At 42.7% G+C, this 14613-nt stretch overlaps 1 protein-coding gene across 2 annotated transcripts in view; it reads left to right on the top strand.

The window, feature by feature from the left end:
* LOC122550900 (regucalcin-like) overlaps positions 1-14613 on the top strand; it is a 22276-nt gene continuing 7663 nt past the window's right edge. The window contains exons 1-6 of one of the 2 annotated variants that reach the window (XM_043692323.1): positions 1-369; positions 3839-4063; positions 7686-7851; positions 8702-8884; positions 11884-12099; positions 12331-12462. In XM_043692323.1, coding sequence (XP_043548258.1) covers positions 7689-7851; positions 8702-8884; positions 11884-12099; positions 12331-12462 — 694 coding nt within the window. In that variant the 5' untranslated portion in view covers positions 1-369; positions 3839-4063; positions 7686-7688. The remainder of the gene's footprint in view (positions 370-3838; positions 4064-7685; positions 7852-8701; positions 8885-11883; positions 12100-12330; positions 12463-14613) is intronic. The other variant, XM_043692321.1, reaches the window with a different exon arrangement.

A 14613-nucleotide genomic window follows, 5' to 3' on the forward strand; every position in this document is an offset into this window, starting at 1 on the left:
AATTTGATCTCCCCACTCTGTCATCAGCACAGTATTTGAAGGGGTCATGGCTGTGCTATCAGGCAGCATTTGTAAATGAATAAACTGCTTAGTTTGAGCTCTGCCAGGGTCACTCAGCTTCGGATCTCATGTGCAACCTTGATTCAAACATGAACAAATGAGCTGAATTCCAGCAGTGAAGTGATAGTGGCTGCCCTTGACATCAAAGCCACATATCGCAGAAGGGTGGGCCTATTCTACACAGACGTACATCAAACAAGAAGTGTTAACAGGGATCATTTTTACCCACGATTGATTAAATCAGACCAGAGTGAATTGTATGCGGTTTAAGCTGAAATCCATTACTTCGAAAACTTCTGGAGCCATCAGGTATTTACTGCTTCTTTTCGACTTTCTTTCCTTCTGCAACTTCCTGGGGGCGTGTATTTATTAAACAGCCACTGGCCTGTGTTAGTGTGTGGAGCTGCGGGATGAGGCCAGAGCCTGGTCTCCAGCCAGGGACTCAATTTGCAAACGCAGCTGAAGAAGCGCTTGAGTCTTTCTAACAGGGCCAGCTGAATGCTGAGGCAGCACTGGAAGGTGGAGTTCCATATTGGCGACCTCTTTGTAACTGCAGCTGTGTGCGAATCAGACATTGAGCCAGAGTGAATGACAACACGTTTATTATGTTGTCAGATTCTGCTGCTGCTCAGTTCCTCAGGGAAATTAACCAGAGAAAGAAAGAACTGGGTTGATTGACTAACAATACATGTGTCTTCCCTGGGCAGAGCAAGACAGCCAAGCACGCAAGAATCATTGATGATGCTCTTATGTATAGTTGTGAAATGCTCTTTGGAGAGTGATTTGCAGAATGCCGAATTACAGAGAGTTTAGGTATTTTAGTAGGTCAGCTATAAAACTTCGTTTGCAGCTCACACCAGTTAATAGGGAAGAATAATGGGATGCCAGCCTTTGCAAGAGGAATTGCACATAAAAGCAAAGATATTCTGCTACAGGTACACAGGGCATTGGTGAGACCATATCTCAAATACAGTGTGCGGATTTGGGCACCATAGAATCATAGAGACGAACAGTCCCTTCACTCCACCTTGTCCACGCCAACCAGATATCCTAATCTAGTCCCTTTGCCAGCATTTAACCCATATCACTCTAAACCCTTCCTATTCATGTACTCATTCGGATGCCTTTTTGGATGTTGTAATTGTACCACCCTCCACCACTTCCTCTGGCAGCTCATTCCATGCACACACCACCTTCTGCACGAAAAAGGTGCCCCTTAGCTCCCTTTTAAATATTTCCCCTCTCACCCTAAACCTATGCCCTCTAGTTCTGGACTCCCCCACACCAGGGAAAAGACCTTGTCTGTTTATCCTATCTATGCCCCTCATGAGTTTATACATCTGTATAAGGTCACCCCTCAGCTCCAGGGAAAACATCCCCAGCCTATTGAGTCTCTCCTTATAGCTCAAACTCTCTAACTGTTGCAACATCCTTGTAAATCTCTTCTGAATCCTTTCAAATTTCACAATAGGCTTGATTTAAAGAAAGTTGTAAATATGTCAGAGACAGTTCGGAGGAGGTTTACGAGGTTGATACCTGGAATGAATGAATCATCCTATCAGGATAGGCTGGACTTGTTTTCACTAGAGCTCAGAAGAATGCATTTTATAAAAGTTGTCTTGACAAGGTGTATGTAGGAAGGATGCTTCCTCAGGTGGGTTTGTCTAGAACTAGAATCATGGAATCCTATGGTACAAATAATGCCCTCCACACCATCTCTAAAAATATGCGATTTTTACTCAAATCCCCGCTAAACCTCATACCTTTCACTTTAAAATGGTGCTACCTTGTTATTGATCCTTCAATTGAGAGAAACAGCTGCTTTCTATTCACCCTGTCCATACCCTTCATAATCTTGTTAACCTCTATCAACTTTCTCTGCTCCAAAGAAAACAGCCAGAACTTCTCCAGCTTCTCTTCATAGTTCAAATGCTCCCTTCCAGGAAACACCCTGCTGAATCTCCTTTGCACCTCCTCCAGTGCAATCATGTCCTTCCTCTACTGTGGTGACCAGAACTACACAGAATACGGGGCGGTATGGTAGCTCAGTGGTTAGCACTGCTGCCTCACAGCATCAGGGACCTGGGTTTGATACCAACCTCGGGTGACTGTCTGTGTGGAGTTTGCACATTCTCCCCGTGTCTGTTTGGGTTTCCTCCGGGTGTTTCGGTTTCCTCCCACAGCCCAAAGATGTGCAGGTTAGGTGAATTGGCCATGCTAAATTGTCCGTGGTGTTTAGGGATGTGTAGGTTAGGTGCATTAGTTGGGGTGAATATAGGATAGTAGGGGAATGGGTCTGGGTGGGTTATCTTCGGAAGGTCAGTGTAGACTTGCTGGGCCGAAGGACCTGTTTCCACACTGTTGGGATTCTATACTCCAGCTGTGGCCTAACCAAAGCTCCAAAAATAACTTTCCTGCTCTTATAATCTATGCTTCGACTGATAAAGACAAACATCCCGCATGCCTTCTTCAACTACCTTATTAACCTGTCCTGCCAACTTCAAGGATCATGGACAAGGACTCCAAGATCCCTCTGTTCCTTCAGTTTCTTAGTATCTTGCTATTCATTGAATATTCCCTTGTTTTGTTCCTTCTCCAAAATGCATCACCTCACATTTATCAGGGTTAAATTCTGCCTGCCACTGATCTGATCATCTGACCAATCTGTCTGTTTGGCTTCATCCGGAGGCTCACCGATGATGTTCTCTAGTATGGAGACGAAACATCTGAAAATGCCTGACCTTCCAGCTCAGTGAGCAAACCTGCATCCACAATCTGTCTGTATCCTCCTGGGACCTAACACCTTCCTCCTCAATGTCAACCACACGGCCAATCTTTGTGTCATCCACAAATTTATGAATCATCTCTTTCATATTCTCATTCCACATCATTTATGAATATCACAAACAATAAGGGAGCCAACACTGAATCCTATGGTATATCACTACATGCAGGCTCCAGTCACATACACAGCCTTCCACCATGCCCTTCTTCTCTTACGTAATCAGTTTTTGGATTCAGCTTACCAATTTGGTAAATTATGGGCGGCACGGTTGCTCAGTGGTTAGCACTGCTGCCTCACAGCACCAGGGACCCCGGTTCAATTCCAGGCTCGGGTGACTGTCTGTGTGGAGTTTGCACATTCTCCCCGTGTCTGCGTGGGTTTCCTCCGGGTGCTCTGGTTTCCTCCCACAATCCAAAGATGTAAGAATTGGCCATGCTAAATTGCCCATAGTGTAGGTTATTAAGTCAGGGGTAAATATAGGGTAGGGGAATGGGCCTGGTTGGGTTTCTCTTTGGAGTGTTGGTGTGGACTTGTTGGGCTGAAAGCCTTGTTTCTACACTGTAGGGATTCAAATTTGAATTTACCCTGTTTTGAAATTAGAGGTCTTCTATTTAGGACAGAAATGAGGGAAATTTATTTTCTGTCAGAGGGTCGTGTGATTTTGGAACTGCCTGCCTCAGAAAAGGGTGGGGGATGAGATCGTTGAGCATTTTTTAAGGCTGAGGTAGATTCCTGTTAGGCAGGAGAATTGAAGGTTAGGAATGTGAAATTTTAAACACATTAACCATGATGTTGTAAATGGCCTATTTTTGTCGGTCATTTATATTTTTGTCTATTTTAATCCCAAAAGATCCCACAGGTGCCTCTAATTCCACGATAGCATCTCAGATTCTAAGATTTTTGCCCCCATGTTCTTCCTGCGCATGTACTCCACAGGTAGGTCATACATAGTTACTAACCATAAATCTCCATCTTCCATTGCCATTCTTACAGAACATCTACAACTTGAATTGTGAAATCAGGAAAAACGCTGATGGTGAATAGTTGCATCTTTTAAGTATGCTGCTGTTCTGATGTAAAGGCTGGTCTCCAAATCCCAGCCACAGTTCCAGGGTTGTGAATCTCCATGGTGTAGATGCGAATTTGGGATCGACTATGTGTAACTGCAAGATTATAAAGTAACCCAAAGAATGCTGCTGCGTGAACTGGAGACTACGGGTTAGTTTAATGAAAATGAAGGCCATAACTGGCAAGCCAGAAATTTTACATGGAGTTTGCAGTCATTGACTTCAGTGTCAATGCTGATATAATAGTTTAAGAGAGTGGGTAAACAGTACATGGGTTATTTATTAAGGATACATAGAACAGGAGAATACTATTCAGTCCATTCAGACCATCCTGCCAATCAGTATCATCATGGTTATTTGAACACATTGGTGTTTTTTACCCACCCATCCACATAACCCTATATGCCATTGGTAATCAGAAATCTCTCAATCTCTACCTTAGCCATTTCCAAGACGGAGCTTCCACAGCCCTCTGTGGTAGAGAGTTCCAATAGTTCATAACCCTTTGGTGAAAAAAAACCAAACTCCTCATCTCACACCCTAAATGGTGTCCTCTATTTTTAAATTGTATCTCTGGCTGTAGATTTCCCAACCAGGGGAAAGAACATACCTGCATCCACCCTATCTATACCTTCGAGTATTTTGTAAATTTCATTGAGATCACCTCTCATTCTACAAATGGGATCTGGAGAATATAGATCCAGCATGTCCGATCTCCATTCATAGGACAGTCCCACCATCCCAGAACGAGTCTGGTGAATGTGGTGTCATTTGTAATTTCTCTTGATAAACAGTTAGAACTAAGAGGCAACTTTTTCATGCAGAGAGTAGTGCACAAATGGAATGAGCTGCAAGAAGAAATGGTAGTGGCTGGTACAAATACAACATCGAAAAGGCATCTGGATGGGTATATGAACAGGAAGGATTTCGAGGGATATGGGTCAAGTGCTGGCAAATGGGACTAGATTAGGTTAGGATTGATTCTCCTGCTCCTCGGATGCTGCCTGACTGGCTGTGCTTTTCCAGCACCACACTCTGGTTGACATATGGTAATTTTTTTTAAATTCATTCTTATGATGTGGATGCCCATCCCAAATTGCCCAGAGGGCAGTTCAGAGTCAACCCCATTGCCGTGTCTCTGGAGTCACGTGTAGACCAGACCGGGTAAGGATGGCAGTTTCCTTCTCTAAAGTAGGTTTACAGAGAGAGGGGAAAGATGTAAAAGGTACCTGAGGGACAATGTTTTCAGTCAGAGGGTGGTGCATGTATGGAATGAGCTGCCAGAGGAGGTGGTAGAGGCAAGTACAATTACAACATTTAAACTATTACAACATTTAAAATATATCTGGATCAGTACATGAACAGGGAATGTTTCGAGGATTAGATTAATTTTGGATATCTGGTTGGTGTGGATGAATTGTATGGAAGTTCTGTTTCCATGCTGTATAACTCTATGACAAGTTCACATTCCTTGACCATTCACCTTGGGTATAGAAAAACATTGGAGTAGGCAATGTGAATTCCTGTATGATATTAGGAATTTGGCAGCTGTTGAACCATTTGAGTACAAACCTGAAAACTTGCAAAAGCTGATTAACAATTTCAAAAACTTGTCAACTCAATAAATGTCCTGAGGAAAAGACTTTGGAGAACAAAACTGTAAGTCTAGCATCCTCCCTTTTAAGCTGTTGTCTGCAGAATTGGCATGGACTTTAACAGCAGTGATTCAGGAGAAGTAAATCAGAAGGGCAGCAAGGGGACATGAGATAGCTTTGGCAAATAGGGTTATGGAGAATCCAAAGGAATTCTATAAATACATTCAGGACAGAAGGGTAACTTGGCCAAGAATAAGGGCATGTGCCCGAAACGTCGAATCTTCTGTTCCCTAGATGCTGCCTGACCTGCTGTGCTGTTCCAGCAATAAAGTTTCAGCAAGAATAAGGCCCCTCAAAGATCAGCAAGGCAGCCTATATGTGGAACCGCAGAAGATAGGGGAGATACTAAACAGGTATTTTGCATCAGTGTTTACTGTGGAGAAGGACATGGAAGATATAGAATGAAGGGAATTGGATGGTGACATCTTGTAAAAATGTTCATGTTACAGAGGAGGAGGCGCTGGATGTCTTAAAACGCATAAAATTGGATAAATCTCCCAGACCTAATCAGGTGTACCCTAAACTCTGTGGGAAGCTAGGGAAGTGATTGCTGGGCCCCTTGCTGAGAAAGGTAGTAAGGACAAGCCAGGGAACTATAGACCAGTGAACCTGACGTCGTCAGTGGTGGGCAAATTGTTGGAGGAAATCCTGAGAGACAGGATGTACATGTATTTGGAAGGGCAAAGACTGATTAGGGATAGTCAACATGGCTTTGTGCATGGGAAATCATGTCTCACAAACTTGATTGGGTTTTTTGAAGAAGTAATGAAGAGAATTGATGAGGGCAGAGCATTGGATGTGATCAAAATGGACTTCAATAAGGCATTCAACAAGATTTCTCATGGTAGACTGGTTAGCAAGGTTAGATCTCATGGAATACAGGGAGAACTAGCCATTTGGATACAGAACTGACTGGAAGGTAGAAGACAGAGGATGGTGGTAGAGGGTTGCCTTTCAGACTGGAGGCCTGTGACCAGTGGTGTGCCACAAGGATCCATTGCTTTTCGTCATTTATATAAATGATTTGTATGTGAACATAGGAGGTATAGTTAGTAAGTTTGCAGATGACATCCCAATTGGAGGTGTTGTGAACAGCAAAAAAGGTTACTTCACAGTAAAATGGGATCTAGATCAGATAGACCAATGGGCTGAGGGGTGGCAGATGGAGTTTAATTCAGATAAATGTGAGGTACAGCACTTTGGAAAGGCAAATTGGAACAGGACTTATACACTTAATGGTAAGGTCCTAGGGAGCGTTAGTGAACAAAGAGAGCTTGGAGGCTACGTTCATAGCTCCTTGAAAGTGGAGTCACAGATAGTTAGGATCGTGAGGAAGGCGTTTGATATGCTTTCCTTTATTGGTCAGAGCATTGAGTATAGGAGTTAGGAGGTTGTGTTGCAGCTGTACAGGAGATTGGTTAGGCCACTTTTGGAATATTGCGTGCAATTCTTGTCCCCCTCCTGCTGGAAGGATGTTGTGAAACGTGAAAGGGTTCAGAAAAGATTTACAGGAATGTTGCCAGGGTTGGAGGATTTGAGCTATAGGGAGAGGCTGAATAGGCTGCACTTTTTTCCTGGAGCGTCGGAGGCTGAGGGGTGACCTTACAGAGGTTTATAAAATCATGAGAAGCATGGATATGGAAATAGACAAGGTTTATTCCCTGGGGTAGGGCAGTCCAGAATTAGAGGCCATAGGTTTAGGGGGGAAAAATTTATAATGGATCTAAGGGGCAACTTTTTCACACAGAGGGTGGTGCATGTATGGAATAAGCTGCCAGAGGAAGTGGTGAGGCTGGTACAATTACATTTAAAAAGCATCTGGTTGGGTATATGAATAGGAAGGGTTTGGAGGGATATGGGTCAAATGCTGGCAAATGGGACTAGATTAGTTTAGGATATCTGGTCGGCATGGACGAGTTGGAGCGAAGGGTTTGTTTCTGTGCTGTATATCTCTATGACTCTAAGTTGCAGTTCCTACGTGTTTCAGCTTTGTGGCCATTTGGCAAATATTGGCACAGTTTATGGAGCAAATCAGATTTCATGCTGTTGTTACAGTAACTGGTAAAAATATCAAGCTCATCCATATTCTCAAAGCGAATGAAACCTTTCTTGTTTCAGACAATGGGATCAATTAAAATTGAATGTGTTTTGAAAGAGAAGTACTCAGTTGGAGAGAGTCCTGCATGGGAAGAAAAACATGGCACACTGCTGTATGCTGACATTACTGAACAGAATGTTTACAGATGGCATCCTGAGAGTAACCAAGTGGAGAAAGTCCATGTTGGTAAGAAAATAATGCCTTAATTTACTTAGGAATTGAGAAAAGAGTACCATGACCCCAACCATTGACTACACCAATTCTCTCTGTCACTTAAATACAAAAAGGTTCCATTGCTGACATTGCATTTTGAGTGAAAGCATCAAGGGCATATTCCTCAGATGTTCTTCTTTTATCTTTTTTTATTTAAAGACTACTATTCCTTGATAACCTGTATTGGTATTGTGTTGGATAGTGCGTGCATGAGTGAAGGACAAAAAAATTGCTGAAAAAATATCCCAAGGTGAAGCCAACAGAGAAACAATGTTTTCATTTCACGTCGATTTTCTGCCCAATGTAAACTCTGCTCACTTTGTCCTGCAACTATTGATCTATGTTGGCTTCCCAGCAATGTCTCAACTTTAACATTTGCAACCTGGTGGCCGGGCTCCTCCTTACCTGTCATTTTGGCCAGTCCTCCATTCCACCAGCAACTCTGTTCCCCACCATTTGTGGCTGCTACACAACACATTCTTCATTCCACTTTTAGTAGCCATCTAAGCTCTGGAAGTCCCCCTCTAAGTCTATGCATGCTTCCACATCTCCTCCTTTCAGATGCACCTTAAAATATACAGTTTCACCAAGCTTTAAGTCACCCATCTTAACATCGCATTCTTTTGTTTCACTTGTACAATGTGCCTTATGATGTTCACTACATTAAAGGTGATGTAAGAATGCAAGTTGTAGCTGAGCTTCGTGTGAGTTGGTGCACTGGGTAAACTTATCCTTTGATTTGTTTAGTTGCTATGTCTAATGGAAAGCTGTAATTCAGTGTTACAATATCTCTAGATGAGATTGCTCATCCTACATGTTTCAGATGCTTCGGTTGGAGCTGTTGTTCCCCGGCGTTCTGGTGGCTATGTCCTGGCCATCGGAAAACAGTTTGCCTTTCTGGACTGGGAGAACAAGAAGGTTACGGATATTGCACAGATCGATGACAAAAAAACAAACATCAGATTTAATGATGGCAAAGTGGATCCTGCCGGACGTTTTCTTGCAGGTTTGATAGTTTACATTGTCCCTTTGCCAGTCACTTCTCTGGTTTCAGCTCATCTGCTGCTGAAACCTTCATTCATACCATTGTGTTCTAAAGATCTAGCTGCTCCAAATCTATGCAACTTTTCACATCTAAGACTCTGCTTACCCAAACCAAGTCCTGTCCACATTTCAGCCTTCTGCCTGCTGATCTATATTGGCTCTGGGTCCCAAAAGACCCCACAGTTGCCTCTCCTTCCATTAGAGCATCTCAACAAGTCTTGTTACTATTTTCAAATCCCCTCATGGCCTTTTCTGACCTGCTGCATCCCCTGGACCTGATGTGTTGCATCCTAGGATTTTAAAGAAAGTGGCTATAGAGATAATGGATTCACTAGTAATAATCTTTTAAGAATCCTGAAGTTTGAGAAATGTCCCAGAGGATTGGAAAACTGCTAATGTAACACCCTTATTCAAAAAGGGAGACAAAGGATGGGTAACTGTAGGCCACTTCGCTCAATATCTGTCATTGGGAAAATGTTGAATATGAAAAATGTGTCAGGAGACTATTGATAACTACACGATAACATCAAACGGAGTCATCACAGCTTCTAGAATACTTTGAGGAGATAACAAGCAGGATTGATTATGGGGAATCAGCAGATGTAATATGTCTGGATTTTGAAAAGGTATTCAATAATGTGCTGGATATGAAGATGCTTAAAAAGATACTTTCAAAAAGATTAAAAAGTATTGGGGTAGAATATTCTTTGAGGAGATAGCAAGCAGGATAGCTTAAGGGGAATCGGCTGATGTAATATATTTGGATTTTGAAAAGGTATTCAATAATGTGCTGCATATGAAGCTACTTAAAAAGGTACTACCAAAATGATTAAAAAGTACTGGGGTAGTATATTAGCATAGACAGAGGATTGGCTAACTCATAGAAGACCGAAATTGGCTAAAAGGAAACATTTTCAGGAGTGCCATAGGGATTACTGCTGGGGCCACAATTATTTACAATATACATTAATTACTTTGATGAGGAAATTGAATTTTCTGTCATCACATTTGTGGATGGAACAAAAGTAGAGGGAAGGCAAGTCGTGAGGATGACACAGAGGGATCCCAACAGTTGAGTGAGCAGAGAAAAACTTGTCAGCTGGAATATAATGTGGAAAATGTGAGGATATGTACTTTGCCAGGACAAATAGGAGAACTGAGTATTATTTAACTTGGGAAACATGCAGAAGGCTGCAGCACTGAGGGATTTGGGGATCCTTATTCATGAATCACAAAAAGCTTATATCCGAGTCACAGAGTAGATGATGCAAGGTTGTTTCACCTTGTAGGAGAGTTTAAAAACAGAGGGCATAATCTCAGGTTAAGGGGTCAGTCAGAGAGGTGGAGAAATTCTTTCTTTCAGGAGGGTGGTCTGTGGAGTCTGGGGAGTTCTTTATCACAGAGGGCTGTGGAAGTTGGGCGATTTAGTATGTTCAGGGCTGAGATGAACAGATTTTTAATCAGTTAGAGAATCAATGGTTATGGGGAAAAGGCAGGAAAATGGAGTTGAGGATTTTCAGACCAGCCATGATCTCACTGAATGGTGAAGCAGATCAAATGGGCTGAATAGCCTCCTCTTGCTCCTGTATCTTGTAATCCTTGTTATGTGAGGGGAAGTGAGGCCTTAGATTAAGATTTTGTACAAAAGGTGGTGCTCCCCTCTGAACAGACAGGGCAAGTGAATTGCCAGCCTTCCTGACACAAAGAGTACAACAAAGAGAGCTAATACCCCCACAGGGGTGATACTGAGCAGTACAGGTCCAGGAAGTTGCCAGTTAGCCCTCCCTTCTGAGGGCTGAGTACCTTGAGTTCAGGTAAAGTTGCTGTGATTGATTTTAATCTCTTCAGACTTGGAGGCACTGGAGGGGAATAATCAGTTCAGCTTCTGCCTGGATTATACAGTCAATCTGCTGAATGATATGTCTCTACATGAGAGGGTGAGGGCACCCCTGGGACTGGATTGTCTGCTAAGACTTACTGTGTCCACTCACAAAAGAAATAAAGCTATAGAGTCATAGAGTTGTAGAGATGTACAGCATGGGAACAGACCCTTCGGTCCAACCCATCCATGCTGACCAGATATCCCAACCCAATCCACCTGCCAGCACCCGGCCCACATCCCTCCAAACCCTTCCTATTCATATACCCATCTAAATGCCTCTTAAATGTTGCAATTGTACCAGCCTCCAACACATCCTCTGGCAGCTCATTCCACCCAGGTACCACCCTCTGTGTGAAAATGTTGCCACTTAGGTCTCTTTTATAGCATTCCCCTCTCACCCTAAACATATGCCCTCTAGTTCTGGACTCCCCCACCCCATGGAAATGACTTTGTCTATTTATCTTATCCATGCTCCTCATATTTTGTAAACCTCTATAAGGTCACCCCTCAGCCTCCGACACCCCAGGGAAAACAGCCCCAGCCTGTTCAGCCTCTCCATGTAGCTCAAATCCTCCAACCCTGGCAACAACCTTGTAAATCTTTTCTGAACCCTTTCAAGTTTCACAACATCTTTCCGATAGGAAGGAGATCAGAATTGCACGCAATATTCCAACAGTGGCCTAACCAATGTCCTGTACAGCCGCAACATGACCTCCCAACTCAATACTCTGACCAATAAAAGAAAGCAGACCAAATGCCTTCTTCACTATCCTCACTACACCTCCAATTTTAGTGTCATCTGTAAACTTACTAACTGTACCTCTCATGCTCGCATCCAAATCATTTATGTAAATGACAAAAAGTAGAGGGCCCAGCACCAATCCTTATTTGCCTTCAAAAATCAGAGAAATAAAGTTTGTGTGTGTTGGGTGAACAGGACTGAAATATCCTAATAAACAGTTCAAGTCTGGTCCCTTTCACTGCGCTATTTTTAATATTCCAGTGTTGGATTGTTCAGGGGAAATACAGCAACCCTTGCATTGTTTCAAGTTAATTTTTAATAAGATTCTATGTTCCAGGCACCATGGCAGTGGAGACTCAACCTGGGGAATTTGAAAGGCATCAGGGAGCTCTTTACACCTTGCAGACGAATCACTCTGTCATCAAACACTTTGATCAAGTGGATATTTCCAATGGTCTAGATTGGTCACTGGATCACAAGATCTTCTATTACATAGACAGTTTGTCTTTTACTGTGGATGCATTTGACTACGACCTGCAGACGGGAAAGATCTGTAAGTTTTGCAACTGCCAAGCAAAATAATTTTTCATTTGTTTATGGCATGTGATTGATGCTGCAAAGGCTGCATTTTTGACCTGATCTTAGTTGTTGTGAGATGGCCTGCTCCTGGGCAATCTCTCATGACACGTAATGCAGTAAGTACTCTCTAGTGTGGAGGTTCCACTGCTCCAGTTCTAGGGATTGGTTTATAATGTGTTAACCCTGCACTAATTTATTTTTACAGCTAATCGGAGGGTTGTGTACAAACTTGAAAAAGATGAAGCTATTCCTGATGGGCAGTGCATTGATAGCGAGGGAAAACTCTGGGTCGCCTGCTATAATGGTGGAAGAATCCTTCGTATCGACCCAGAGACAGGTGAGAAAACCATGAGCGCATTGTCCACTATTAATGTTTTGTCGTGAAGTTCTTGAAAATCAGTCAACACGGCGACAGTGTTGTGGAGATGAAGCTAAGTGACCTGGGTAATGAAAAGGACCCCAGGCTTCAGACTCTGGTCTGGTAAGATGCCAGGATTTCACACAGTTTGGTTTATCCTGAGTAAGTGGGCAGAATGGGAGATCACCTCAGCAGTAAAGGAGCAGAAGTTTTGGCATGAGCTGGAAAGGATGCTTTAAAGGAAGTTCTGACTCAAACATAAATTCTTGCCAACATTTAGAAAGGTTCTGAGAACCCTTGAGAGGGTGCAGAGGAGATTTACTGGGGAGGAAGGTATTAACTAGAAGGTTATGTTGGATACAGTTATTTTCCTTTGGAGAAAGGAAGTTTGAGGGGAGCTTTGATGGAAATGAACAAAAGTTTAGATAAGGTAGATAGAGAAACACTGTTACCAATTAATGATAATTAAGACTTTAAGTTTAGGGTTTTTTGGGCAAGACATGCAAGTGGAATGTGAGAAATAATCTCTTTAGGGTTTGTAATGATCTAGAACTCTCTGCCCACAGAGTGATAAAAGGAGAAGTGGATCATTATTCCAAAAGGAAATTGAATGGGTATTTGAAGGAAATAAACTTGTAGGGCTAATGGGATACAGCCAGGGTATGGAGCTGACTGAGTTACTCTATAGAGAGGCAGCATTGGACAGTAGTTTAATGGCTTTACGTCTATGATGTTGGGCACATGATCTTACAGAATAGGGGTGTTCAGTGAATTGAGAGGAGGTAAAAACATAGAAGTGAATATCATTGATATTTTGAGCTTATTATCCAAGTACACATGGTGGCAGTGAAGATAAGGAAGCGTATGGAACCAAATACCAATAACGGGACTCAAGAGGTTTAAGCTTCGGATGGGAAAATACGGTATTGTCGAACTATATTATTTGGATAAATATGGCAAGGCAATAAGACTTGTTTTAGAAGCTCAACCTGTAATCCAATGTCAACACCATTTGGAAGTCAGCTCTGGTGAATGAGCGTCTCTGTGATGATTTGAAGCTTTGTTCATGGAAATAAGCCTCAATCAAGTAACACTAACTCTAACCCCATCACAGTGATGAAAGTCTTTAGTCATCTGATCCTTTGGCTCATTCAATCTCTCTTCTCATTCAGCTGCTTCCATTTCCGTAGCCACAGTTGACATTCTCTGTCCCCAGTTCAAGCTCTAGTTCTTTATCCTATCGCTGCTGCTACACCTGCCAGGAGATTACAGCGGTCATGATCACTCTCACCAACTTCTCACATCCAATGCAGCTCATCTGCAACTGCTCTCTGACATCCGTCATCCAACTACACTGAGATCTGCCTCTCTTTCTGCTGTCCTCCACTTTCTCCTCTAGACAAGATCACTATAGCTTGTCAGATCATATCAAGTGGCTGAAATACTGACTGTTTTTGTCCGACAGTTTTTTTTCTCTAAGAGTTCTTTTGGCTCCATTTTATTTCAGGCAACTCTGTATTTGTCTTACAGTTTGTACGTGGAATGTTAAGCACATGGATCTTAACATCTGCATTTCATTTTCTTCCACAGTTGACCAGGTTTCTGAGGCACTATAGGAAATTGGATCGAGCGTAGCATCTTATGAGAGTTTTTTTTCCTTGTTGCAAGCTTGAGCTTTCTTGTTTTTAACACATCCCTCCCTAGTCCCTTAGAACATAGAACATAGAACATAGAACAATACAGCACAGAACAGGCCCTTCGTCCCACGATGTTGTGCCGAACATTAGTCCTAGCTTAAGCACCTATCCATGTACCTATCCAATTGCCGCTTAAAGGTCACCTATGATTCTGACTCTACCACTCCCATAGGCAGCGCATTCCATGCCCCCACTACTCTCTGGGTAAAGAACCCACCCCTGACATCTCCCCTATACCTTCCACCCTTCACCTTAAATTTATGTCCCCTTGTAACACTCTGTTGCACCCGGGGAAAAAGTTTCTGACTGTCTACTCTATCTATTCCTCTGATCATCTTATAAACCTCTATCAAGTCACCCCTCATCCTTCGCCGTTCCAACGAGAAAAGGCCTAGCACTCTCAACCTATCCTCGTACGACCTATTCTCCATTC

This window comes from Chiloscyllium plagiosum, chromosome 6, assembly GCF_004010195.1.
Source record: "Chiloscyllium plagiosum isolate BGI_BamShark_2017 chromosome 6, ASM401019v2, whole genome shotgun sequence".
NCBI classification, from domain to species: Eukaryota; Metazoa; Chordata; class Chondrichthyes; order Orectolobiformes; family Hemiscylliidae; genus Chiloscyllium; species Chiloscyllium plagiosum.